The 27,133-nt window shown below is 36.0% G+C and overlaps 1 protein-coding gene across 6 annotated transcripts in view; it reads left to right on the plus strand.

Annotated features, from left to right (window-relative positions):
* DENND4A (DENN domain containing 4A) overlaps nt 1-27,133 on the plus strand; it is a 119,490-nt gene that overhangs the window by 24,392 nt on the left and 67,965 nt on the right. For 5 of the 6 annotated variants that reach the window (XM_043919870.1, XM_043919873.1, XM_043919874.1 and 2 more), the window contains 3 exons: nt 1,413-1,489; nt 13,612-13,943; nt 18,097-18,346. In XM_043919870.1, coding sequence (XP_043775805.1) covers nt 13,633-13,943; nt 18,097-18,346 — 561 coding nt within the window. In that variant the 5' untranslated portion in view covers nt 1,413-1,489; nt 13,612-13,632. The remainder of the gene's footprint in view (nt 1-1,412; nt 1,490-13,611; nt 13,944-18,096; nt 18,347-27,133) is intronic. The other variant, XM_043919872.1, reaches the window with a different exon arrangement.

A 27,133-nucleotide genomic window follows, 5' to 3' on the forward strand; every position in this document is an offset into this window, starting at 1 on the left:
CCTTCTGTGTAATGGGAAACCAGGTAATTCTAATAATGGGTCAGTTTTTCATACAGTTCATGGAATCAAAGTAAAGATTTTAGAAATTTCTTTTGTCAAAAAGGAAACATTTCATATTGTGAATGCTGCTGTAAATCTGAAAATTTCAACATTAAAGAAAATTCTTTGTTTTTTTTAATAACAAATATTTCGTGGAACATAGGTATGTGGAAGTCATTGTCATAAAATGTTCTTACTGTATAAGGAAACTCAGTGTGCAGAAAATTTGTTTGGAATTGATTATATACTACATTCATAATTTATAATTGCATTAAACAAGCCTGATAGTCTACCAATAAAATAGGAGGTGCAGTTTTCAAATTTTTCAAGTATTTTTCATATACATCGAGTATTTAAACTAGAACATTTTTGTGATAACCTGATGCTGAATTTATAAATTGTTTCAGCAGATCTGTATTTACATTGTTTCTTTGCTGCCTGTCCGCAATAAGATTTTATAATTATTTGAAAAATAATGTACTTAGCCGCTCAGTCGAGTCTGATTCTTTGCAACCCCATGGATGTAGCCCGCCAGGCTCCTCTGTGCATGGGGATTCTCCAGGCAAGAATACTGGGGTGGGTTGCCATGCCCTCCTCCAGGAGATCTTCCCAATCCAGGGATCGAACCCAGGGTCTCCCGCATTGCAGGGGGATTCTTTACCATCTGAGCCACCACTCCATATTTACTGACTGAAGATACTCAGTGAATCTGAGGTGGAGTGGTGTCCTACTTTTTAAAACATATCTATCTCGATCACTTTTAGCAGTCCAAAATGTAGCAAGATTGTACTTAACGTTATTTTGCATTCATTCTTTTTATCCACTTTTCCATCCTATGACACTTTAATCACTTTAGTTGAGTTTAGCCCTTTCCCCACATCTCTCCCATTTCCCAGACACGCACCAAAGATCCACCAAGTTAGGTCAACCTGGTGTCTGCTGCTGCTGGTATTTCCCTGTTATTATTAGGTGTTCAGTATTAGTTAAAATTATGGCTTCTTCCTCTTGTGCTTGTGCCTACGTTTTTCTTCTAGGAATGAGATACTATACATAATGTCTCAGAAATCGATGTGTTTTTCTCTCTTGTTTCTATACACATTTACTCTTTTGTGCCCTTATTTTTTTGTTTTGTTTTCTCTGTTTGTCCCCTTTATCTATTTTTTAAGTGTTAATTCTTGACTGAAATGTGTTTCCTGGAAGAGCTGGTATATAAAAATTACTTACTGACTCTTAACCATATGAAAACAATACATGCAATCTTTTTGTTTGAAAATTATCATTATTAACAAAACTTTTACGTATACACAGGCATCTTAGGGGAAAATACTTGATTGGAATTAATTTGAGCTCAATTCTTACTCTTTTTAATACAGTATTTCTCAAACTCTGAGGCTTGCAGAATTCACAGATTGAGATCTGGCATCATTTTCAGAGAGACTTTCAGTAATGTGTAAGTAGTTTGTTTTTTTTTTACATTTATATTTATTTTTATTAACTGTTTGCTATATAAACACAGTGAAATGTTAATTTATCAGATCTCTTAACTTGAATTTGGCCTATATTCACCAAGTAATGATTGTAAGTAACAAGTGACATGAAATAACTTGTTAAAAAAAGATGTTTCAAGTGTGCCCTGGGTCAGTATTAATTCAACACTGTTTATTAGAAACATCTTAGAAATAGCATCTCCAAGTGTAAAGAATTCTAGATTAAGGGACTTGAGTGCTTGCCCAGGCTCTACCACTAAGTGGGTGTCCTTAAGTAAGCTACCTTTTGTGCTTCAGTTTCTTTGGCTCTAAAGTAAGGGTTAAGACTATCACTAATGAAAAGATCTCTTCCCCTTTAAATGTCTATTATTCTTATCCTAACTTTTTTTTTTAATATAAATTGGGTGTTGGTAATCTTTCAAAAGGGAGCTGCCAAATTACATATTGTGGTTTTATTTTTATTTTTTGCTATTGGTGTTTGCTTGGGAATAGGTATTGAGAGGGGAAGTGGTTTCAAAGTAGTCTAAAAGACAAATAAGCACCCCCCCCCTTGCTTAAGAACTTTGCCCCACATACTCCATCAGTTTTTGTTACTAAAATTTACTTTTAAAAAGTCAGTTGGCTTGAGTGGGCTAAACCTTTTTTTTTTTTTTTTTTTTAAAGTAAACCTGTGTCAAAGATAAGGTGTCCATAGGTCCGTGGATTTATCTCTGGGCTTTCTATTCTGTTCCATTGATCTATATTTCTGTCTTTGTGCCAGTACCATACTGTCTTGATGACTGTGGCTTTGTAGTAGAGTCTGAAGTCAGGCAGGTTGATTCCTCCAGTTCCATTCTTCTTTCTCAAGATTACTTTGGCTATTCGAGGTTTTTTGTATTTCCATACAAATTGTGAAATTCTTTGGTCTAGTTCTGTGAAAAATACCGTTGGTAACTCGATAGGGATTGCATTGAATCTATAGATTGCTTTGGGTAGAATAGCCATTTTGACAATATTGATTCTTCCAATCCATGAACACGGTATGTTTCTCCATCTGTTTGTGTCCTCTTTGATTTCTTTCATCAGTGTTTTATAGTTTTCTATGTATAGGTCTTTTGTTTCTTTAGGTAGATATACTCCTAAGTATTTTATTCTTTTTGTTGCAATGGTGAATGGTATTGTTTCTTTAATTTCTCTGTTTTTTCATTGTTAGTATAAAGGAATGCAAGGGATTTCTGTGTGTTAATTTTATATCCTGCAACTTTACTATATTCATTGATTAGCTCTAGTAATTTTCTGGTAGAGTCTTTAGGGTTTTCTATGTAGAGGATCATGTCATCTGCAAACAGTGAGAGTTTCACTTCTTCTTTTCCTATCTGGATTCCTTTTACTTCTTTTTCTGCTCTGATTGCTGTGGCCAAAACTTATCTTTGACAAAGGAGGCAAAGATATACAATGGAAAAAAGACAACCTCTTTAACAAGTGGTGCTGGGAAAACTGGTCAACCACTTGCAAAAGAATGAAACTAGAACACTTTCTAACACCATACACAAAAATAAACTCAAAATGGATTAAAGATCTAAATGTAAGACCAGAAACTATAAAACTCCTAGAGGAGAACATAGGCAAAACACTCTCAGACATAAATCACAGCAGGATCCTCTATGACCCACCTCCCAGAATATTGGAAATAAAAGCAAAACTAAACAAATGGGACCTAATGAAACTTAAAAGCTTTTGCACTACAAAGGAAACTATAAGTAAGGTGAAAAGACAGCCGTCAGATTGGGAGAAAATAATAGCAAATGAAGAAACAGACAAAGGATTAATCTCAAAAATATACAAGCAACTCCTGCAGCTCAATTCCAGAAAAATAAATGACCCAATCAAAAAATGGGCCAAAGAACTAAACAGACATTTCTCCAAAGAAGACATACAGATGGCTAACAAACACATGAAAAGATGCTCAACATCACTCATTATCAGAGAAATGCAAATCAAAACCACTATGAGGTACCATTACACGCCAGTCAGGATGGCTGCTATCCAAAAGTCTACAAGCAATAAATGCTGGAGAGGGTGTGGAGAAAAGGGAACCCTCTTACACTGTTGGTGGGAATGCAAACTAGTACAGCCGCTATGGAAAACAGTGTGGAGATTTCTTAAAAAACTGGAAATAGAACTGCCATATGACCCAGCAATACCACTTCTGGGCATACACACTGAGGAGACCAGATCTGAAAGAGACACGTGCACCCCAATGTTCATCGCAGCACTGTTTATAATAGCCAGGACATGGAAGCAACCTAGATGCCCATCAGCAGATGAATGGATAAGGAAGCTGTGGTACATATACACCATGGAATATTACTCAGCCGTTAAAAAGAATTCATTTGAATCAGTCCTAATGAGATGGATGAAACTGGAGCCCATTATACAGAGTGAAGTAAGCCAGAAAGATAAAGAACATTACAGCATACTAACACATATATATGGAATTTAGAAAGATGGTAACGATAACCCTATATGCAAAACAGAAAAAGAGACACAGAAATACAGAACAGACTTTTGAACTCTGTGGGAGAATGTGAGGGTGGGATATTTCAAAAGAACAGCATGTATACTATCTGTGGTGAAACAGATCACCAGCCCAGGTGGGATGCATGAGACAAGTGCTCGGGCCTGGTGCACTGGGAAGACCCAGAGGAATCGGGTGGAGAGGGAGGTGGGAGGGGGGATCGGGATGGGGAATACGTGTAAATCTATGGCTGATAAGAAAAAAAAAAAATATATATATATATATATATAAATAAATAAATAAATAAAACTCTAGACAAATCAAAAATAAATAAATAAATAAATAAAGTAAACCTGTTAATTATGATATACCAATAAGATTTTTTTTTTCTTTTCAAAATCTCCCTAGAATGCCATTTTCTAAGCAGCTTGTGCCAATTTTCATGGAGCTGGGGGAGAGGGAAAACAAAGCAGGAGTCACTTCTCTCCTTGGGCCTTAGGGAGAAACTGGTAGAAACACTTTGGGCAGGGTGAAGGCAGGCTACTGAAATCTGGAAATGTGGTAGGAGAAAAGATGACTAGAGGTGGAATAAAAGAATAGAGAGATGTGGAAAGGTAAAGCTAAACAAGAAAGCATATGCTAGCTTTCATCGATATTGTCGACCTTTAGAATAGTGTTAGATTTTAAAAACTATTTATAAAAAATTCATTGGATGAATGAATCAATTACTTACTCAATAATTTTTTACTTTTGCCCAAGTCCCTGATAAGTTAGACTCAAATCTAGTTTATCTGTGTTTATCCTACATTCAATAGCTATAGTATTTAAGGTAATTGAGGTTCAGAAAATTGACTCTGAATTATAGAAAAAAGACATTACATTTAGGAAGTTCATATACTTGAGGAAGTTTGTAAAGTGAATTATTTATTCACTTAAATTTTTTTAAGCACCTACCTCTACCGTACTTTGTGGAGAAGGAAATGGCAACCCACTCCAGTACTCTTGCCTGGAAAATTCCATGGATGGGGGAACCTGGTAGGCTACAGTCCATGGGGTCGCAAAGAGTCGGACACGACTGAGCGACTTCACTTTACTTCACCGTACTTTGGGCACTAGCAGGGAGAGGAAGTTTTGGGTACTGATTATAGTGTCTATTTCTATTTAATGGAGTATTATGTGGTCATTTAATATAATTATGAAGATTATAGCCAACTAATACTTATTAAATAAATAAAATAAAAATACTTCTGTATTATAATTGTGCATGAGGGCTTCCAGATGGCTCAGCAGGTAAAGAATCCACCTGCAATGCAAGAGACACAGGTTCAGTCTCTGGTTGGGAAGATCCCATGAAGGAGGAAATGGCAACCCATTCCAGTATTCTTGCTGGGAAATCCCATGGACAGAGAAGCCTGCCGGACTATAGTCCATAGGGTTGCAGAGTTGGATATGACTTAGTGACTGAGAAGGAGGTGAAGATTAGAAAGATGTTTTCTATGCTTAAAGAAAAGTAGGAAACTTAGTTAAATATAAACCAGATTTATTATTGTGAACGGAATTATTGAATTTCTTTTTCTTCTGTTTTGTACAATTCATAAAGTTTAAATGAAAATCCACATACATTTAAATTGTTTTGAAAAATAAGATGAACATATATTAACTAGAAAAAGGTAATAGTGTATCATCAAAGGAAATGAGCAAAGGTGTACTTGCAGGACAGTAGATAGATTACCTTGGCTGGAAGAACACTGAGAGATGAAGTTTAGAAAAAGATGGGAGTGAGAGTCTCCAGTTTTGATAATGTAAGAAAAGATGAGCTTGGTTAGGCTTTTAACTGTGAAATTACAGTGGGGTTTTATTTTTTAATTAAAAAAATTTTTTTTAATTTGAAATTTTTTTTTTAATTTAAAAAAAAAATTTATTTTTTTTTTTAAATAAAATTTCTTCCAGTTTATTTAAGTGAACTGGAGTGAGGGGCCGTTGAGCTGGTCCATTGTGTTATCAGCCATTTTCATGTATAATCTTGAGTTTATGTCTATATTAGGCCCTATCTGAAAGACTTTGCTCCTTTTACTAATTCATTAAGTCTATAATTTTGCAAAATTTATGTTCTGATATTTTTGTTTTTCATATATCTTTAAAATGTTGCCTCTGATTTCCGCTCTTGCCTTTTCTTGTCCTTAGAGTTAGCCTAGATAGCAAATGCTTTACTACTTGACATAATGGAGTGATAGAAGAAATAAAAAAGAATCTGATTTGATTGAGCAGAGATTGAAAGGGAGAAAAGCAAGTCAGTTTCCATTAGTTGCTGAATGGGTGAGAGCATTACAAGAGCTTTCTTGTAATGATTTCTCAATTTCATTTTCATGAAGCTTTTAGGAATAGAGAGCACATCCTTCTTGTTTTCTAATCTCAAAGAAAATAAATGTAGTTTGAAATTAAATACACCAAGTAGGGGTGTGAAATTTAAAAAAGATGTCTGTAAACATATTATGAACTATTTCTTTAAGTTATCTGTATCATGTTGAACAAAGAAAAATTAAAAAAACAAACTGGTTAATGATGTGGTATTGTTGAGCTTTAGTAAAGTTGTTTCATGGGTTTACATTCCTATGATTAGTTAGAGAATTACTGGATCAAATAATTATTTTGTGTGGCCCCCAGTTTCCAAAATGAATTTTAAAAAGTTTACCTCCCCCAAAAATGGAAAACTTTACCTCCTAATTGTTTAGGGGTTTTGCTCTGATGTTCTACACTGAAAGTCCAAGTTTTGTGCATGACTACGAATGCTTTCCTTAAATGTTCTTTCCAAGTGACTTTTGTTGGCTCTTACCAATATAAGGCATTTTGTCTTAATATATGTTTATTATTTTCTATGGGGATTGTAAATTTCACACTCCAGTGGAAGTCTCATGATTTATTGAAACTGTTAGGAAATAACTACCCTGTGTTAAATATTTTCATTATTTTCTTTGCCTTGTAATTTGTAACAGTGTCTAACTCCTAGTTTCTAAACCTCAAACTTACTTTATAAACAGTTTATTTAAAATAAAAAGTAGACATGCATTTTCAGTATTATAAACTCTTCTTGAGTGAATTAAAGAACATTGAGATTTAGAAGTCATATAGGATGTTGCCAGCGATGCTCTTGACTTTATATACTTTGTCATTAGAGAATGCCTTCAAATATTTTGCCACTTTCCTTACCACTTTCCACACCTAAATGAATAAATGGAATAAAAGGCAAGATAACTGAAGTGATATATAATTTACTTTTCTGTTAATAAAAGAGGATTTTATCACCTCTTTAAAATTGATTGCTCTATTTTTTAAAAAAAATTATTTAGCTGCACCAGGTCCTAGTTGTGGCATGCTATATCTTTGATCTTCTTTGTGGCATGCAAACCCTTCAGCTGCACCATGTGGGATTCCGGTCCCCAACCAGGGACCAAACCGAGGCCCTCTGCATTGGGAGCTCCAAGTCTTAGCCTCTGGACCACCAGGGAACTTCCTGATTACTCTTATATGTATGGATGAAGAACTTTGGACTTGTTCTCTTTTAGTAGTTATTTACCATATTCAATTATGAATCAAATCAAATTATTAAAATTTGTGAGCCAGGAAGATGTAACAAAAACAAGATTTTCCTACAGTTTTTCCCAAATATCTTCTTAATAGTATAATAGCTGTTTATTTCCAATGCCTAAGGTAGTAGCTTGCAGAAGAATCTATTAAATATATATATGTTTTCATCATAGTACTATTTCCATTCTCTTTCCCTTCTTTCTGCATAGCAAGACATAAAACTTTATTGTATGTAATAGTATCTGTATAGTTTAAATAATGAAGTTAGAGTTTAGGAAAAAGAATATTTAATCTCTTCATTATGATGAAAGGAAAGTGCTCTACTAAGGTACTCTTTTAAGACTCATGCCTATCAAGAGCTTTTAATTTAAAATTCATGCCCACGTAAAAGCAAATGAACACTTATAGAAGCTAAGTGTATATGTCTATTTGACCCAAAAATTCTACTTTAATAAATTTATCCTGAAGAAATGATAAGAATTGTAGCCAGAGGTTTATGTTCAAAGTTCTTTATCTTAGCATTTTAAAATATTAGCAAAATAAGTAGATACAGTAAATAATCAACAGTAAGGAAACAGGTCAATAATGTTTTGCTCATTAAAATATAGCCATTAAAGAATTATTTTCAAAGACTAATGAAAAAAGTTAAATACAAAAGTGTTTTAAAAAACTGTTTTTGTTTTCCTACCTTAAAAAAAAATGGAGAGATAGCTGTGTGTGGTGTTGGCTTTTTTTTTTTTTGTAGAACACTTGTAATAGGCAGGTAAGCACCTGTAATAGTGTTTAACAGAGTTTTGTCAGGAGAACAGGTTATTACTTTCTCTTTACTGTCAGTCTGGGAGAGATTTCTGAAAGTTTAAGCTCTTTCTTTTGTGCAGAAATCTTATATGTTAGGAAATTGCTACACAGGAGCCATATATACCTAAATAAAACAAGTAGGAACATTTGATCCTTCTTTAGGCATATTTTCTAAGCAAATAGTGAGAATATTTACAGAGGACATTTGAGCAATGGATATAAATTCCAAAATATATGACATGAGTTCTGAAAACCATGACATTAACCATATAAAAATTTAAATGAGTTTTGGGATTATGATGAAAATGATGATAACTTATATACAAATATATGAGAATTTATTGCCCTTAGTTATTTTATAGTATACAAAAAAGGTTATTTACTTTAAATAGCATTTTCTAAAGCATGTTCTGAGGGTTTCTCCTAGCTTTTTAAGTTGGAAAATAGGGTTCATTTTTCAAATAGACTTGGGAAATCATGGATAAAAGCAAAATCAATCAGGTATGTTTATCAGAGAATTTGTGAGGACTTAATATTTTTCAGTTCAGTTCAGTCACTCAGTCGTGTCTGACTCTTTGCAACCCCATGGACTGCAGCATGCCAAGCCTCCCTGTCTATCACCAATTCCTGGTGCGTGCTCAAACTCACGTCCATCGTGTCGGTGATGCCATCCAACCATCTCATCCTTGTTTGTCCCCTTCTCCTGCCTTCAATCTTTCCCAGCATCAGGGTCTTTTCAGATGAGTCAGTTCTTTGCAGCAGGTGCCCAAAGTACTGGAGTTTCAGCTTCAGCATCAGTCCTTCCAGTGAATATTCAGGACTGATCTCCTTTAGGATGGACTGGTTAGATCTCCTAGGAGTCCAAGGGACTCTCAAGAGTCTCTCCAGCACCACAGTTCAAAAGCATCAATTCTTCGGTGCTCAGCATTCTGTATAGTCCAGCTCTCACATCCATACATGACTACTGGAAAAAAGATAGCTTTGACTAGATGGGCCTTTGGCAGCAAAGTAATGTCTGCTTTTTTTTTTTTTTTTTTTAACATAATCAAGGATTTATTTCCTCATTCACATCCCTGTCTTGTAGTTGTTGCTGCTGCTTGAGTGTTAGTGGGTTCACAAGGAGTATCAGAGGGTTTGTTTAATCCCTAAGTCGTGTCTGACTCTGCAAACCCATGGACTGTAGCCCACCAGGCTCCTCTGTCCATGGGATTTCCCAGGCAGGAATACTGGAGTGGGTTGCCATTTCCTTCTCCAATGTCTGCTTTTTAATATGCTGTCTAGGTTGGTCATAGCTTTTCTTTCAAGGAGCAAGTGTCTTTAAATTTCATGGCTGCAGTCACCATCTGCAGTGATTATGGAGCCCCCAAAATTAAAGTCTGTCACTGTTTCCATTGTTTCCCCATTTATTTGTCATGAAGCGATGGGACCAGATGCCATGATCTTCGTTTTCTGAATGTTTAGCTTTAAGCCAAGTTTTTCACTCTCCACTTTCACTTTCATCAAGAGGCTCTTTAGTTTTTCGCTTTCTGCCATAAGAGTGGTGTCATCTACATATCTGAGGTTATTGATAATTCTCCCGGCAATCTTGATTCCAGGTTGTGCTTCATCCAGCCCAGCATTTCGCATGATGTACTCTGCATAAAAGTTAAATAAGCAGGGTGACAAAGCAGCCTTGATGTACTCCTGCCCTGATTTGGAACCAGTCTGTTGTTCCATGTCCATTTCTAACTGTTGCTTCTTGACCTGCATACAGATTTCTTAGGACGCAGGTCAGGTGGTCTGGTATTCCCATCTCTTTCAGAATTTTCCATAGTCTGTTGTGATCCACATAGTCAAAGGCTTTGGCATAGTCAGTAAAGCAGAAGTAGATGTTTTTCTGGAACTCTTGCTTTTTCCATGATCCAGTGGATGTTGGCAATTTGATTTCTGGTTCCTCTGCCTTTTCCAAATCCAACTTGAACATCTGGATGTTCATGGTTCATGTACTGTCGAAGACTTGGAGAATTTTGAGCATTGTTTTGCTAGTGTGTGAGACGAGTGCAATTGTGTGGTAGTTTGAACATACTTTGGCATTGCCTTTCTTTGGGATTGGAATGAAAACTCACCTTTTCCAGTCCCGTGGCCACTGCTGAGTTTTCCAAATTTGCTGGCATATTGAGTGCAGCACTTTAACAGCATCATCTTTTAGGATTTGAAATAGCTCTACTGGAATGTGAGCAGCTCCACTAGCTTTGTTCATAGTGATGCTTCCTAAGGCCCACTTGACTTCACATTCCAGGATGTCTGGCTCTAGTTGAGTAATCACACCATCATGGTTATCTGGGTCATTAACATCTTTTTTGTACAGTTCTTCTGTGTATTCTTGCCACCTTTTCTTAATATCTTCTGCTTCTGTTAGGTCCATACCATTTCTATCCTTTATTGTGTCCATCTTTGCATGAAATGTTCCCTTGGTATCTCTAATTTTCTTGAAGAGATCTCTAGTCTTTCCCATCTGTTGTTTTCCTCTACTTTGCATTGATCACTGAGGAAGGCTTTCTTATCTCTCCTTGCTATTCTTTAGAACTCTGCATTCAGATGGGTGTATCTTTCCTTTTCTCCTTTGCCTTTAGCTTCTCTTCTTTTCTCAGCTATTTGTAAGGCCTCCTCAAACAACGGTTTTACCTTTTTGCATTTCTTTTTCTTGGGGATGGTCTTGATCACTGCCTCCTGTAGAGTGTCAGGAACCTCCGTCCATAGTTCTTCAGGCACTCTGTCTATCAGATCTAATCCCTTGAATCTCTTTGTTCCTTCCAATGTATAATTGTAAGGGATTTGATTTAGGTCTTACCTGAATGGTCTAGTGGTTTTCCCTACTTTGTTCAATTTAAGTCTGAATTTTGCAGTAAGCAGTTTATGATCTGAGCCATAGTCAGCTCCCAGTCTTGTTTTTGCTGACTGTATAGAGCTTCTCCATCTTTGGCTGCAAAGAATATAATCAACCTGATTTTGGTATTGACATCTTTAATATTTTTACATATATATTATAAATACACAAAAGAAGCATATAGTATATATATCTAATTTATTTGCCCATAAGATCCTTTCTTTGCATCTATTGAAACTAACTCTAACATGAGACACATGTTGGGAAATTTCTGTTTTAGGTTAAACTGTTTTCCTATAATTGTTATATTAGTAATGACAGTACTGATGGAGGGGGTGTCTTCATTCAAGAAACAAATAAGATTTAAGGGATACTAGACAACTGAAGGAGATTTTGCTGTTAAATGTTTGTGAATATTGATACATGATGAATTTCACTTTGTGTAATTTTTTCTTTGAATTTGTTATAAGCATGTCTTAGTGTTATAATCACTGCCCTACGTTTATTATTTGAAGTTCTTTTATTTATTATATCTGTTAAAACTCATTTAGGGTGGATTTTTCTTTTTTGTTTTGTAATTTTAGAATAGGAGGTCATCTTCAGTGGGGCTTTCTCTGTGGAAAGCCTGTGTTGAGGGTACCCTCTAGAAGTTTTTTACTTTTGTTCCCCCAGGATTATCACTAGCCTGGGAACACAGTTATTATTAATAACTTAGTTTGGACCTTCCTGGGGCCATGCAGATGGCTTAAGGTCAAACCTCACATCCAAGTGTGAGTAGGCCTTTTGTTATACCTTCTCAGAAGAGATTTTTTACTCCCCTCAAAGTAGGGCCCAGATTGAAGTAAACTTTATTATCTCCCTGTAGCAGTGGATGGATTTTTAAAATCCACTCTTTAACAGAGGATGTAGTCCTTTGAGGCTCTTGGCTTTATACAAATGTCTCAGTTCCAATTCCCTATTTTATGTGGTCCCAATGCATTGTGTCCTGTCCCTGCAATACCTTTTAAAAACACAGGCCCCGGACTTCCCTGGTGGTTCAGTGGTTAAGATTCCAAGCTTGCATTGCAGGGGACACAGGTTCATTCCCTGGTCAGGGAAGATCCCACATGCAGTGCAACATGGCCAAGACGTTTAAAAAAAAAAAGAATAAAAACACAGGCCCCTTGATTACTGAGGAGATCAGCAGAATTCTCCCACCCAATATCAGCTTATACATTGCATTCTGGCCTTCAGTTTCCTTACTGTTTGGGGACCCTGGGAATTGCCCTGACATTTTTTTTCCTTCTTTTGTTCTGTTTTTTGTTTGTTTGTTTTTCCCTTACATTAAAAAAAAATATTTTATTTTTAATTATTTATTTTTGGTTGCACTGAGTCTTCGTTGCTGCTCACAGGCTTTCTCTGGTTGCGGTGAATGGGGGCTACTCTTCGTTGAGGGGCACCGGCTTCTCTTGTTGCAGAGCACAGGCTCTAGGGTACGTGGGCTTCAGTAGTTGTGGCACACAAGCTCAGTAGTTGTGGTACACAGGCTTAGTTGTTGCGTGACACGTGGAATCTTCCCAGACCAGGACTGAACCCATGCCTCCTGCATTGGCGGGCAGATTCTTATCCACTGCATCACCAGGGAAGTCCTTCCTTACATTTTTTACACACTACTCTGCATTTAGGGCTTCCCTGGTGGCTCAGGTGGTAAAGAATCTGCCTACAATGCAGGAGACCTGGTGTGATCCCTGGGTTGGGAAGATCCCCTGGAGAAGGGAATGGCAACCCAGTCCAGTATTATTGCCTGAGTAATTCCATGGACAGAGGAGCTGGCAGGCTACAGTTCATGGGGTTGCAGAGTTGGACACAACTGAGTGACTAGCACTATGCATTTAGAAGGTTGTATGTTTTTTTGTTGTCTACGTAGGTAATCTAAGCTTTCATATTGCCAAGAATGGAAATTCATGCATTCCTTTTATAATAAGATTGTTGTTCATTTGCTAAGTCGTGCCCAATCCTTTGTGACTCCATGGACTGCAGCATGCCAGGCTCCTCCATTGTCTCCGAGTGTGCTCAGATTCATGTCCGTTGAGGCAGTGATGCTGCCTAACCGTCTCATCCTCTGTCGCCCTCTTCTTTGCCTTCAGTCATTTCCAGCATCAGGGTCTTTTCCAAATGCTATACATAGTCCCGTTTCTTTAAAAACACTTTTAATGTATGACAGTGAAAAGTATAATACTAGTGTGTTTTATCAGAGGTATAGTACACTTTTTTTTAGTTTTTATTCTTATTTATACACAAACCACTTATATTTATTTGACTTATTATAGGAGAATACTGGTCTTTTACTTTCCTTTTAGATGTACCTTCTGTAATGGAAGATGATTGAAGATAAGGGGCCTCGTGTCGCTGACTACTTTGTTGTAGCAGGATTAACTGATGTTTCAAAGCCTCTTGAAGAAGAAATTCACTTCAATGATGCCTGTCATAAAGTAGCCAGACCAAAAGAGCCTATCACAGATGTTTCAGTTATTATTAAATCTCTTGGGGAGGAAGTGCCACGGGATTACACGTGTATTGATATCACCCCAACGGGACTGTCAGCTGATCTCAATAATGGAAGTCTTGTGGGGCCACAGATTTTCCTTTGCTATAGAAGAGGAAGAGATAAGCCTCCACTTACGGATCTGGGGTAAGTATTTTTTTTAAAGAATTATTTTTATTGACTCAAGTAGTATGCCTTGTAGATTTTGAAGTTAACCGTTCAACTCGTTTGTTTGTAAATACTTTAAAAAAATAGACACATTTATATCCAGAATCATGTTTTCTTTTCCTGTGCTCCTTTTATCTTTTCAGTGTCTCTTTTTTTGTTGTTGTTGTCTTAAAATATTGGCTTTATGTTTACACAAAGCAGTACAAAATGAGACAGTTCCTCAAAGGGTGACTTGGAGCTAGAAAATCCATCCTGGGCATTAAAGTGTTAATGTTACTTGGTAAGTCGTGTCTGACTTTTTGTGACCCCATGTGCTGCGGCCTGCCAGGCTCCTCTATCCATGGGATTTCCCAGGCAAGAATACTGGAGTAGTATGCCATTTCCTTCTCCATTGTTCAGTGTCTCTTTGTTCTAGCACTTTTGTCTGAGTTCGTTCTATTAAAAATAGGGGAGATAATTTGAAAAACATTTACAGAAAAATATCAGAAATCCATGTATTATTCTGACCATATACTTTGTTATTTTTAAAATATGAGAAAAAGATGGCTTTTAAGGATCAGTTGTAATGATCCTTATAGTTGGGAGTTTAAGTCAGTGTGCATGAAACAAGGGTCTTGGATAAATTAGTGTTTCATTTAGGCTGTTGTATTGAAATTGTAGTTTTCTTTTTAAATAATAGCTTTACTGATTTACAATTTACACCATCCAATTCACTCCTTTAAATGGTACAATTCAGTAAATTTTAGTCTATTTATAGAGCTGAATCACCACAATAAATTTTAGAACATTTTTATCATGTCCCCACAAATAAACAACACCTATATTCATTATAGTTTGTCTAATTCTCCCTATAGACAATCCACTAGTCAACTTTCTGTGTCTGTGGATTTGCCTATTGTGGACATTTTATGTCAATAGAATCATCCTGTATATGATTATCTTTTGTGGCTGATTCTTTCTCTTATCATAAAGTTTTCAAGGTTTATCCATGTTGTAATATGTGTCTGTGCTTTATTCTTTTACATGGCTGAATAATATTCCATCTTATGGGTCTACCACAATTTATTATGCATTCATATGTGAGTGGTTTCCACTTTTTGGCTGTTATAAATGATGCTTTGGGGAGTATTAATGTACAAGTTTCTGTATGGATGTATGTTTTCATATCTCTTGTATGTTTACTTAGAAGTGGAATTGCTGGGTCATACAATAATTCTATGTTTAACCTTTTGAGTAACTGACAGTTTTAAGCCTTCTTGTTTCCGTGACTCTGTTGTCAAAGAGGATGGGCTTAACTTGCAATATTTTGGTTAAAAATAAGGAAAATAGCAGTGTCCCTACTAATATAAGCAAAGGGCTATAAAAGTTCCATCTCCTAATATATTAAGACTGAAAGTGAATAGTCAAGTTTACTCATGCCTGAGTGGAGATTGGATGAACTGGAAGAGCTCCTGACACTTTCTTCTCCTTTTAAAATTCTATTATCTAATGTTTGATATCAACAAACTATATTAAACTCAATCTTTATTGTGCTAATTCATGAATCAATTGCTGTAATTTTAAGTAGGTTTCAGAACAGCTACCATATTGCTTCATATGACGCTTACATAATTAGTAAATGGCTTGGGAAAATAAGCCAATTGTACTTTCAAAAGATAGGTTAAGTAGCTCCTATGCTCACTAATCACTGTCTGAATTCTGACTTGCAGATAAAATGAAGGAAATGTTGTAGATTTGGGTGTTAGAGTTGCCTAAATTAAACATGAGAAATTTTTCAGGCATAGAAAGGATTTTCCAACAGGGAAGGACAAGAACTGGAATGAATAAATTAACCACTATTATGGCTATCCTCATATGTTTGTCATTGTGGAAGATATGACATCATTGTTGCCTTTAAAAAGCTTGCAGTTTAAATAAATAGGAAAAGTTAGCCAACAATATAAAACAGCAAAACAAGCAATATATACAACAGCACAATGCCTGATTAAAGAAAATAGGTAGCTTATATGTCAAATGCTACTTATATTCCTGTATCTTTTAAGAGTTTGAGGTGATAAATGGTGTTTTTTTAAAAATTGCTCTCTGTGTTGTATTTTTTCCTCTTGATTTCAGTTGAGCATTTGTGTGCCAGGCATTATTTTGGAGACCCTACCAATTGGCAGTTGGTACCCTACCTGGCAATTCTGCCAAGATCCTATGAATTAAATTTTTAAATTTTATAGCTGAGTATTATAAGGCTCAGAGCAGTTAAGTAACAACCTGAGATATACAGCTGGTACCAGGATGTAGGAATTCAATCCAGATATGTCTAACTTCTCTGTTACAAATACCTTTAAGATTTTTTTTATTTTTTTTTTTTAAATTGTGAGTATAGTTGATTTATAATGTTAATTTCTGCTGTACAACAAAGTGATTAGTTTTTCATATATATATGCATTTATATTCTTTTCCATTTGGTCTCAGAATATTGTATAGAGATCCTTGTATTAGAATATCAGAATATTGTATATAGAACTATACAGTAGTTCTTTGTTTTGTATCCATTCCATATGTAATAGGTTGACAATGCCATTTCTTAGGATTAAGGAAAAAAAAAGAAAAGCACAGTATTGTAAAGCAATTATCCTCCAATAAAACTTTCTTTTAAAAAAAGAAAAAGCAAGATCAAATCAAGGAGTTAGCAGTTAGGCTAACATTGGGATATACATAGCTGCTATAATTAAGCATCAAATTTTGTTCTAAATTTTCAAAACAGAGTGTCAAAAGAAAGAAAAATATTAAGTTTGCTGACAGCTGAGACAAAAGGGAAATTAAAAATTGTATTAGAAAAAATTTGACCAATTTTGGCACTACATTTCAAAAATTGGTCAAATTATTTTTCCCCTCATAGCTCAGTTGGTAAAGAATCTGCCTGCAATACAGTAGACCCTGGTTCGATTCCTGGGTCAGGAAGATCCCCTGGAGAAGGGAAAGGCTACCCACTCCAGTATTCTTGCCTGGAGAATTCCGTGGACCATACAGTCTATGGGGTTGCAAAGAGTCGGACACAACTGAGCGACTTTCACTTCACTTTATTTGTATAATGGGATTTTATAAAAGGTAATACTGATTAATGTTGGAGACATTGCCTTATATAATAATTTTTTACAGCAAATGCAGAAACATATTTACTCTGATAGCTCAGTTGGTAAAGAATCTGCCTGCAACGCAGGAGACCCTTGTTCGATTCCTGGGTCAGGAAGATCCACTGGAGAAGGGATAGGCTACCCACTCCAGTATTCTTGGGCTTCCCTTGTGACTCAGCTGGTAAAGAATCCACCTGCAATAGAGGAGAGCTGGGTTTGATCCCTGGGTTGGGAAGATCCCCTGGAGATGGGAAAGGCCACCCACTCCAGTACTCTGGCCTGGAGAATTCCATGGACTGTATAGTCCATGAGGTCACACAGAGTTGGACACAACTGAGCGACTTTCACTTCACTTTACATTTAATTTAATTTTTTTTATTTTTTTGGCTAAGGTCAGAGATAGTGTTAAAGTCCAAATTAGTGAATTCTATGAGGGAGTAAACTAATATTATTCAAGTGTGATGTTTTCTTTGTGTTCCCAAGTACTTTAGGTAATAATATTTAGAAAATTTAAGGAATTGGATGCCTGGCCTGTCTGTTATTAAAAACTTATGACTTTACCACAAAGGAGAATGGGGGAACTTTCACTTATACTTTGATGAAAGATAGATTTGAGGTCATTTTCTCTTTTGAAAGCCTTAAAAAACTTTTTAAACTTTGGTCAAAATACAAGGTTGCTTTTTCTAAAGATGCTTGGTTTTAGAGACATACATACATATACCTATCTATGTTATCTGTCCATCTATCTATTAAAATACCTTGGCACATTCTGCAAAATGCCATTCTGTGGTTTATGTTAATAAACACAGAGGTTAATCTGTGTTTTCCTTACATTATTAATTTTTAGTAGGGAGAACAGTTGTTCTTTAACTTTATATGGGGCTATACAATTCAGACTTGTAGTACAGTTCGAGTATTTGCTACAGTTAAGGATGAGTTTGATTCCTGACAATATTGCCTTTCATATTTGAGGGTGTTTTGTAATTGTGTACTAATTTATTTTTTAGGGTTTTATATGACTGGAAAGAAAGATTGAAACAAGGGTGTGAAATTATCCAGAGTACTCCCTATGGACGCCCTGCAAATATTAGCGGCAGTACCTCATCACAAAGAATTTATATCACTTACCGAAGAGCCTCTGAAAACATGACTCAGAATACGTTGGCTGTTACAGACATATGTATTATTATACCCAGTAAAGGAGAAAGTCCACCACACACATTCTGCAAAGTTGACAAGAATCTCAATAACAGTATGGTAAGTGACTCTTCTGCATGGATAAAATTAGCCATCCATGAAAAGAGCATAATTTAAAATAAATCTTTGGAAAACAGCATAGCACAATTACTGAATTAAAAAAATAGATTTCTTAAAGATGTCATATATTTTATTTTTAGGAAAGTGGTTTAGCTGTACTTTCAAAAAGAACTGTGCAAAAAGCTTTCTTTCTTTTTTTTTAATTAAAAAAAATTTTTCCCCCTTACTGCAAAAGTAACACGCTAGCTGAGGGTAACCCCTCCACTTGTGCACTAGAACTCACCTATTTGAAATGAGGACATGGCTTCAACAATCCTCCCTACTTTTTTGTGACTCATCAGTTTTTCACTCTAATGGATTATTTCCTTCAGCCTGTAAAAGCATGTTGCAATACCTCCCATCTTTACAAAGTTTCTTGATCTTTATATCCCACTCCATGTATTCCCCCCATTTGACTGTCTTTATAATAAAAGGTCTTAGAAGAGTTGACTATATTCCATCTCCTTCCTCACTCTGACTCTTTCCAGTAAGGCTTTTGTCTCCATCATTCCACCAAGATTTCTCTTGTTGAATCCAGTGATTCAGTGCTTCATCTTAATTTTTCAGTACATTTAGGCATAGATGATCACTTCTTCCTTCTTGAAACAATGGCAAGAAGAGAAAATGCAATCGTGTCCAACTCTTTGTGACCTTGTGAAATGTAGCCCACCAGGCTCCTCTGTCCCTGGAATTCTCCAGGCAAGAATACTGGAGTGGGTTGCCATTCCTTTCTCCAGGGGATCTTCCCGACCAAGGGATCTAACTTGGGTCTTGCACGTTGCAGGTGGATTCTTTACCATCTGAGCCACCAGGAAAGCCTTTGCTGATTCCTTCCAAATTCCCTAATTTCTATGCAGCAGTGTCCCCGGGTTCAGTCCTCAGACCATTTATGTTTATAATCTAAACTCACTTCCTTGATGATCTAATCATTTAATTCTAAATTTCTGTGTCCCCACTGGATTTTTCTAATTCATTGTCTTTTCTTGGATATCTTATCAAATAGGTCATCTCAAATATAACATGTCCAAACCTGAACTCCTAGTGTCCCTCTCCAAATCTACTTATCCCCATAGTCTTATTCCTCTAGTAAAAGGAAATTCCACTCTTCTAGTTACTCAGACTAAAAATCCTCTGAGTAATCCTTAACCTTTATCTTCTACCTCTCATTCAGTTCTTCTGTAAATTCTGTTGACTTTAATTTCAAAACATATTTTAAATTTGAGTACTTCTCAACTTCTCCATTGCTACAACCCTGATCCAAGCCATGATCATCTCTTAACAGGATTATTGCAATTCAGGAGTTAGACAGACTTTTGCAGAAAGGGCTTGCAGGTCATATACAGTCTTTGTTGCAGATTCACCTTTTGTTTTAAAAACAATCTTTTAAAAACGTAAAAATCAGTCTTAGCTCAGTTGTACAAAAACAGGCCTTGGGTGGAATACAGCCCATAGTTTGCCAGACCCCTGGTTTAACTGATCACTGCTTCCTCAGCTTCCTACAGCCTGTTCTTCACATCATAGCAAGAGGGATCCTTTTAAAACATAATCTAGATCATATCTCTCCTGGGCTTACAACCCTTGTGGTTTCCCACCTCACTCTTATTAGTAGTAAAAGCCAAAGTTCTTCCAGTAGTCTAAGGCCATTATGTATGATCTCTAATATCTCAATTGTATCCTGAGTTATTGGGAGCTATGTGATCCCTACTTAGATGACCATTTCTTGTCAACAGCCATTCATATACAAAATGCCCTATTCTTTCATGCCATCCTTGCATTTTTTTCTCTTTTTTATTTCTTAAAAAATAATCATCCATAGGTATACATATATCCCTCCCTTTTGAACCTCCCTCCCATCTCCCTCCCCATCCCCTCCTCTAGGTTGATACAGAGTCCCTGTTTGAGTTTCCTGAGCCATACAGCAAATTCTTGTTGCCTATCTGTTTTACATATGGTTATGAAGTTTCCAAGTTACTTTTTCCATACATCTCACCCTCTCCTCCCCTCTCCCCGTGTCTGTAAGTCTATTCTCTATGTCTGTTTCTCCACTGCTGCCCAGTAAATAAATTCTTCAGAACCATTTCTCTATGTTCCATATATGTGTGTTAGAATACGATATTTATCTTTTTCTTTCTGACTCACTTCACTCTGTATAATAGGTTCTGGGTTCATCCACCTCATCAGAACTGACTCAAATGCATTCCTTTTATGGCTGAGTAATATTCCATTGTGTATATATGTACCACAAATTCTTTATCCATTCACCTGTCGATGCGCATCTAGGTTGCTTCCATGTTCTAGCTATTGTAAATAGTGCTGCAATGAACAATGGGATACATGTGTCTTTTTCAACCCTGGTTTCTTCAGGGTATATGCCTAGGAGTGGGATTGCTGGGTCACATGGTGGTTTTATTCCTAGTTTTTAAAGGAATCTCCATACCATCTTCCGTAGTGGCTGTATCAATTTACACTGTCACCAATAGTGCAAGAGCGTTCCCTTTTCTACACACCCTCTCCAGTATTTATTGTTTGTAGACTTTTTGATGGTCAGACCATTCTGACTGTGTGAGGTGATATCTCATTGTGGTTTTGATTTGCATTTCTCTAATAATAAGTGATGTTGAGCATCTTTTCATGTGTTTGTTAGTCATCTGTATGTCTTCTTTGCAGAATGTCTGTTTAGGTCTTTTTCCCACCTTTTGATTGAGGTGTTTGTTTTCCTGGTATTGAGTTGTATGAGCTGCTTGTATATTTTGGAAATTAATCTTTTGTCAGTTGTTTCATTTCCTATTATTTTCTCCCATTCCAAGGGTTGTCTTTTCACTTGCTTATAGTTTCCTCTGCTGTGCCAAAGCTTTCAGGTCCCACTTGTTTGCTGCTGCTGCTAAGTCACTTCAGTTGTGTCTGACTCTGTGCGACCCTATGGACAGTAGCCCACCAGGCTCCTCTGCCCACAGGATTCTCTAGGCATGAATACTGGAGTGGGTTGCCATTTCCTTCTCCGCCCACTTGTTTACTTTTGTTTTCATTTCCATTACTCTAGGAGGTGGGTCATAGAGTTTGATTTATGCTTTGATTTATGTCATCAACTGTTCTGCCTGTTTTCCTCTAAGAGTTTTATAGTTTCTGGTCTTACATTTAGGTCTTTAATCCATTTTGAGTTTATCTTTGTGTGTGGTGTTAGGAAGCATTCTAATTTCATTATTTTACATGTTTAGCTGTCCAGTTTTCCCAGCACCATTTATTGAAGAGGCTATCTTTGCCCCATTGTATATTCTTGCCTCCTTTGTAAAAAATGTGGTACACATAGGTGCATGAGTTTATTTCTGGGGTTTCTGTCTTGTTCTATTGATTTATATTTCTGTTTCTGTGCCAGTACCATACTGTCTTGATGACTGTAGCTTTGTAGTATAATCTGAAGCCAGGAAGGTTGATTCCTCCAGCTCCACTCTTCTTTCTCAAGACTGCTTTGGCTATTCGGAGTCTTCTGTGTTTCCGTATGAATTGTGAAATTTTTTCTTCGGTTCTGTGAAAAATGCCATCGGTAATTTGATAGGGATCACATTGAATCTATAGATTGCGTTTGGTAGTGTAGTCATTTTCACAACATTGATTCTTCCTACCCAAGAACATGGAATATCTCTCCATCTGTTTATGTCATCTTTGATTTCTTTCATCAGTGTCTTATAGTTTTCTGTGTACAGTTCTTTTGTCTCCTTAGGTAAGTTTATTCCTAGATATTTAATTCTTTTTGCAATTGTGAATGGGACTGATTCCTTACTTTCTCTTTCTGATTTTTCATTGTTAGTGTATAGAAATGCAAGTGATTTCTGTGTATTGATTTTGTATCCTGCAATTTTGCTAAATTCACTGACTAGCTCTAGTAATTTTCTGATACTATCTTTAGGGTTTTCTATGTACATGTCATCTGCAAACAGTGAGAGCCTTACTACTTCTTTTTTGATCTGGATTCCTTTTATTTCTTTTTCTTCTCTGATTACTGTAGCTAGGACTTCCAGAACTATGTTGAATAATAGCGGGTGAAAGTGGACACCCTTGTCTTGTTTCTGATCTTAGAGGGAATGCTTTCAGTTTCTCACCATTGAGAATAATGTTTGCTGTAGGCTTATCATATATGGCCTTTACTATGTTGAGGTAGGTTCCTTATATGCCCATTTTTTTAAACAGTTTTAATCATAAATGGGTGCTGAATTTTGTCAAAGGCTTTTTGTGCATCTATTGAGGTTATCATATGGTTTTTATCTTTCAGTTTGTTAATATGGTGTATCACATTGATACATTTGCAAATATTGAAGAATCCTGCATTCCTGGAATAAACCCAACTTAATCATGGTATATGAGCTCTTTGATGTGTTGCTGAATTCTGTTTGCTAAAATTTTGTTGAGGATTTTTGCATCTATGTTCATCAGTGATATTGGCCTGTAGTTTTCTTTTTTTGTGTTGTCTTTGTCTGGTTTTGGTATCAGGGTGATAGTGGCCACGTAGAATGAGTTTGGAAATGCTCCTTCCTCTGCACGTTTTGAAAGAGTTTTAGAAGGATAAGCATTAGCTTTTCTCTAAATGTTTGGTAGTATTCTCCTGTGAAGCCATCTGGTCCTGGGCTTTTGTTTTTTGGGAGATTTTTGTTCACAGCTTCCATTTCAGTGCTTGTAATTGGGTTGTTCATAATTTTGATTTCTTCCTGGTTCAGTCTTGGAAGATTGAACTTTTCTAAATATCTGTCCATTTCTTCCAGGTTATCCCTTTTATTGCCATATAATTGCTCATAATAGTCTCTTATAATCCTTTGTATTTCTGCATTGTCTGTTGTAACCTCTTCTGTTTCATTTCTAATTTTGTTGATTTGATTCTTCTCTTTTTTTCTTGAGTCTGGCTAAAGGTTTGTCAATTTTATCTATCTTCTCAAAGAACCAGCTTTTAGTTTTATTAATCTTTACTGTTATTTATTTCATTTCTTTTTCGTTTATTTCTGCTCAGATCTTTATGATTTCCTTCCTTCTAATTTTGGGATTTTTTTGTTCTTCTTTTTCCAGTTGTTTTAGGTGTAAGGTTAGGCTGTCTATTCAAGGTTTTTCTTGTTTCTTGAGGTAGGACTGTATTGCTATAAATTTCCCTCTTAGGACTGCTTTTTCTGCATCCCATAGGTTTTGAGTTGTCATGTTTTCATTGTTATTTGTTTCTAGAAATTTTTTTTATTTCCCTTTTGATTTCTTCAGTAACCTCTTGGTTATTTAGAAACGTGTTGTTTAATCTCCATGTGTTTGTGTTTCTTACAGTTTTTTTCTTGTAATTGATATGTAGTCTCATAGCAGCGTGGTCGGAGAAGTTGCTTGATATGATTTCAATTTCCTTAAATTTACTGAGGTTTAATTTGTGACCCAAGATGTGATCTATCCTGAAGAATGTTCCATGTGCACTTGAGAAGAAGGTGTATTCTTCTGCCTTTGGATGGAATGTCCTGAAGATATCAATGAGATCCATCTCATCTAATGTATCACTTAAGACTTGTGTTTCCTTATTAATTTTCTGTTTTGATGATCTGTCCATTGGTGTGAGTGGGGTGTTAAAGTCTCCTACTATTATTGTGTTACTGTCAACTTCTCCTTTTATGTTTGTTAGTGTTTGTCTTATGTATTGAGGTGCTCCTATGTTGGGTGCATAGATATTTACAATTGTTATGTCTTCCTCTTGGATTGATCTCTTGATCATTATGTAGTGTCCTTCCTTATCTCTTGTAATCTTCTTTATTTTAAGGTCTATTTTGTCTGATACAGGGATTGCTACTCCAGCTTTCTTTTGCTTTCCATTTTCATGGAATATATTTTTCCATCCTCTCACTTTCAGTCTATATGTGTCTTGAGGTCTGAAGTGGGTTTCTTGTAGACAACATATATATGGGTCTTGTTTTTGTATCCATTCAGCCAGTCTGTGTCTTTTGGTTGGAGCATTTAATCCATTTACATTTAAAGTAATTATCCATATGTATGTTCCTGTTGCCATTTTCTTAATTATTTGGGGTTGATTTTGTAGATCTTTTTCTTCTCTTGTATTTCTTGACTATATAAGTCCGTTTAACATTTGTTGTAAAGCTGGTTTGGTGGTACTGAATTCTCTTAACTTTTGCTTCTCTGAAAAGCTATTGATTTATCCATCAATTTTGAATGAGATCCTTGCTGGGTATAGTAATCTTGATTGTAGATTTTTCCCTTTTAGAACTTTAAATATATCCTGCCATTCCCTTCTGGCCTGCAGTCTGCTGAAGTGTATGAGGTTTCCCTTGTTTGTTACTTGTTTCTTCTCCCTTGCTGCTTTTAATATTCTTTCTTTGTGTTTAGTCTTTGTTAGTTTGATTAGTTTGTGTCTTAGCGTGTTTGTCCTTGGGTTTATCCTGTGTGAGATTCTTTGTGCCTCTTGGACTTGATTGGCTATTTCCTTTTCCATGTTGGGGAAATTTTCAACTATAATCTCTTAAAAATTTTTCTCATACCCTTTCTTTTTCTCTTCTTCTGGGATTCCTATTATTTGAATGTTTGTGCGTTTGATATTGTCCCAGAGGTCTCTGAGACTATCATCAGTTCTTTTCATTCTTTTTACTTTATTCTGCTCTTCAGAAGTTATTTCTACCATTTTATCTTCTAGCTCACTGATTCATTCTTCTGCTTCAGATATTCTGCTATTGATTCCTTCTAGATTATTTTTAATCTCAGTAATTGTGTTGTTTGTCTCAGTATGTTTATTGTCTAATTCTTCTAGGTCTTTGTTGATTGATTCTTGCATTTTCTCCGTTTTGCTTTCCAGGTTTCTGATCATCTTTACTGTCATTATCTGAGTTCTCTTTCAGGCAGTTTGCCTGTTTCCTCTTCATTCATTTGGACTTCTGGGTTTCTAGTTTGTTCCTTCATTTGTGTAGTATTTCTCTGCCTTTTCATTATTATTTTTTTTTAAACTTATTGTATTTGAGGTCTCCTTTTCCCAGGCTTCAAGGTTGAATTCTTTCTTCCTTTTGGTTTCTGCCCTCTAGGGTTGGTCCAGTGGTTTGTGTAAGCTTCATATAGGGTAAGATTTGTGTTGAGTTTTTGTTTCTTTGTTTTTCTTTCCTCTGATGGGCAAGGCTGAGTGAGGTGGTAATCCTATCTGCTGATGACTGGGTTTGTATTTTTGTTTTATTTGTTGTTTAGATGAGGGGTCCTTCACAGGGTGCTATTGGTGGTTGGGTGATGCCAGGTCTTGTATTATAGTGGTTTCTTTTTTGTGAGTTCTCACTGTTTGATACCCCCTAGGGTTAGTTTTCTGATAGTCTAGGGTCTTAGAGTCAGTACTCCCACTCCAAAGGCTCAGGGCTTGATCTTGGAGCTCATGTAACTGAAGGAATACTTGAACAGGAAGCACATGTGATCTCCAGTGATACTGGTGTCGCCCCGCAACTCCACCGGGGGAGTTTGCAAATTCCAAGCCGTTTTTTGCTTCTGGTCTTTGCCTGAGATGTTACTTTTGAAACCTCCTCTATCTACTTTCTGTCCCATCCTTGCATGTTGATTTGTTGATGATGTGTGACAATGGAGAGATTATGGTGGAGGAAGAAGATCATGGTAGCAGATGAGTTTTAAAAGCTTTATGTGGTACTGATAGTGATGGCAAAAAAGGGTTTTTGAACTTTTTTGTAATATAATGTCCAGCTTAACCTCATTTCAAATTTGGTTTAGTATTTTAGCAAGGTTGTTCAGGCTCAAAGATACTTGCCATTTTCCCGTTGGTGATTTTTCCCTTTATTTTATAGATTTGCTCGTTTTAGATTGAAAGTAAATTTTTTGGAACCATTACTAGGTCTTATTAATCAAAGTGTTCAAGGTAGACTTGTTACATTGAAACCAAAACCAGAGACATAAGTTTCTGTTTTTCCTTACCCTGATGTGTTGGTCCCAGTGTTGTCAGAGTATTAATTCTCTGCTGGAAGAGTAAAGAGCCAGCATAAAAGAAAAGAGAGAGTGAGTGTAACCTAATGTGAACAGAATGGACTCCGGCTAACCTGCTGTATTTGCATTCCAGATACATGTCTTGGACAGGTTCTTTGACTCTTTGTGCTTCAGTTTCCTCATTCATGAAACAAAGATAAAGTAGTATTTTATCACAGGTTTTTTGTGAAGATTAAATGTTAACTATTTGTAAAGAACTTTAGGATAGTGCCTGGCACATAGTAAGTGCTATACAAAAGTTAGCTATTATTAATTACTCCTTAGTTAACTCTGCTTATCCAGTCCCTTCTGTGTGTATTTAATAACTGAGAAAGAGCTTTTTTCTTTTTGTTCAGTTTTATTGAGATGTAATTAACATACAGTAAGGAAGAACTTTTATTTTTGCCCAATGTTTAAGCTCCTCTTAGTTCCCTTAAGAAACATTATAGGAATAAAAAACCTCTTAAATGTTTATTTCCTTACTCTTAACTCTAGTTATCAGTCCTGAATGTAGAGAAACTGTCCTGATCTTAGTGGTCGGTGTCTTTTTTAAGCAATGGGTTGTGGTTTATATCTATATTAAACAATCTCTGTTTCTATTGTCTATAAGGTAGTAAAAGTAAATTTAGATCTTCAGAGTAGACATAGAATGACTTCTAAGTCTTTCAGAAATGCTAAAATAGACATGCAATGCAGGAAACTTCTTTTCATATCTGTTGAATGTGTGTATAATCAGGAAATGGTTAGGAATAAATTATTGATGTGTGGATAATGCTC

This window comes from Cervus elaphus, chromosome 12 (genome assembly GCF_910594005.1).
Source record: "Cervus elaphus chromosome 12, mCerEla1.1, whole genome shotgun sequence".
In the NCBI taxonomy this organism is placed as follows: Eukaryota; Metazoa; Chordata; class Mammalia; order Artiodactyla; family Cervidae; genus Cervus; species Cervus elaphus.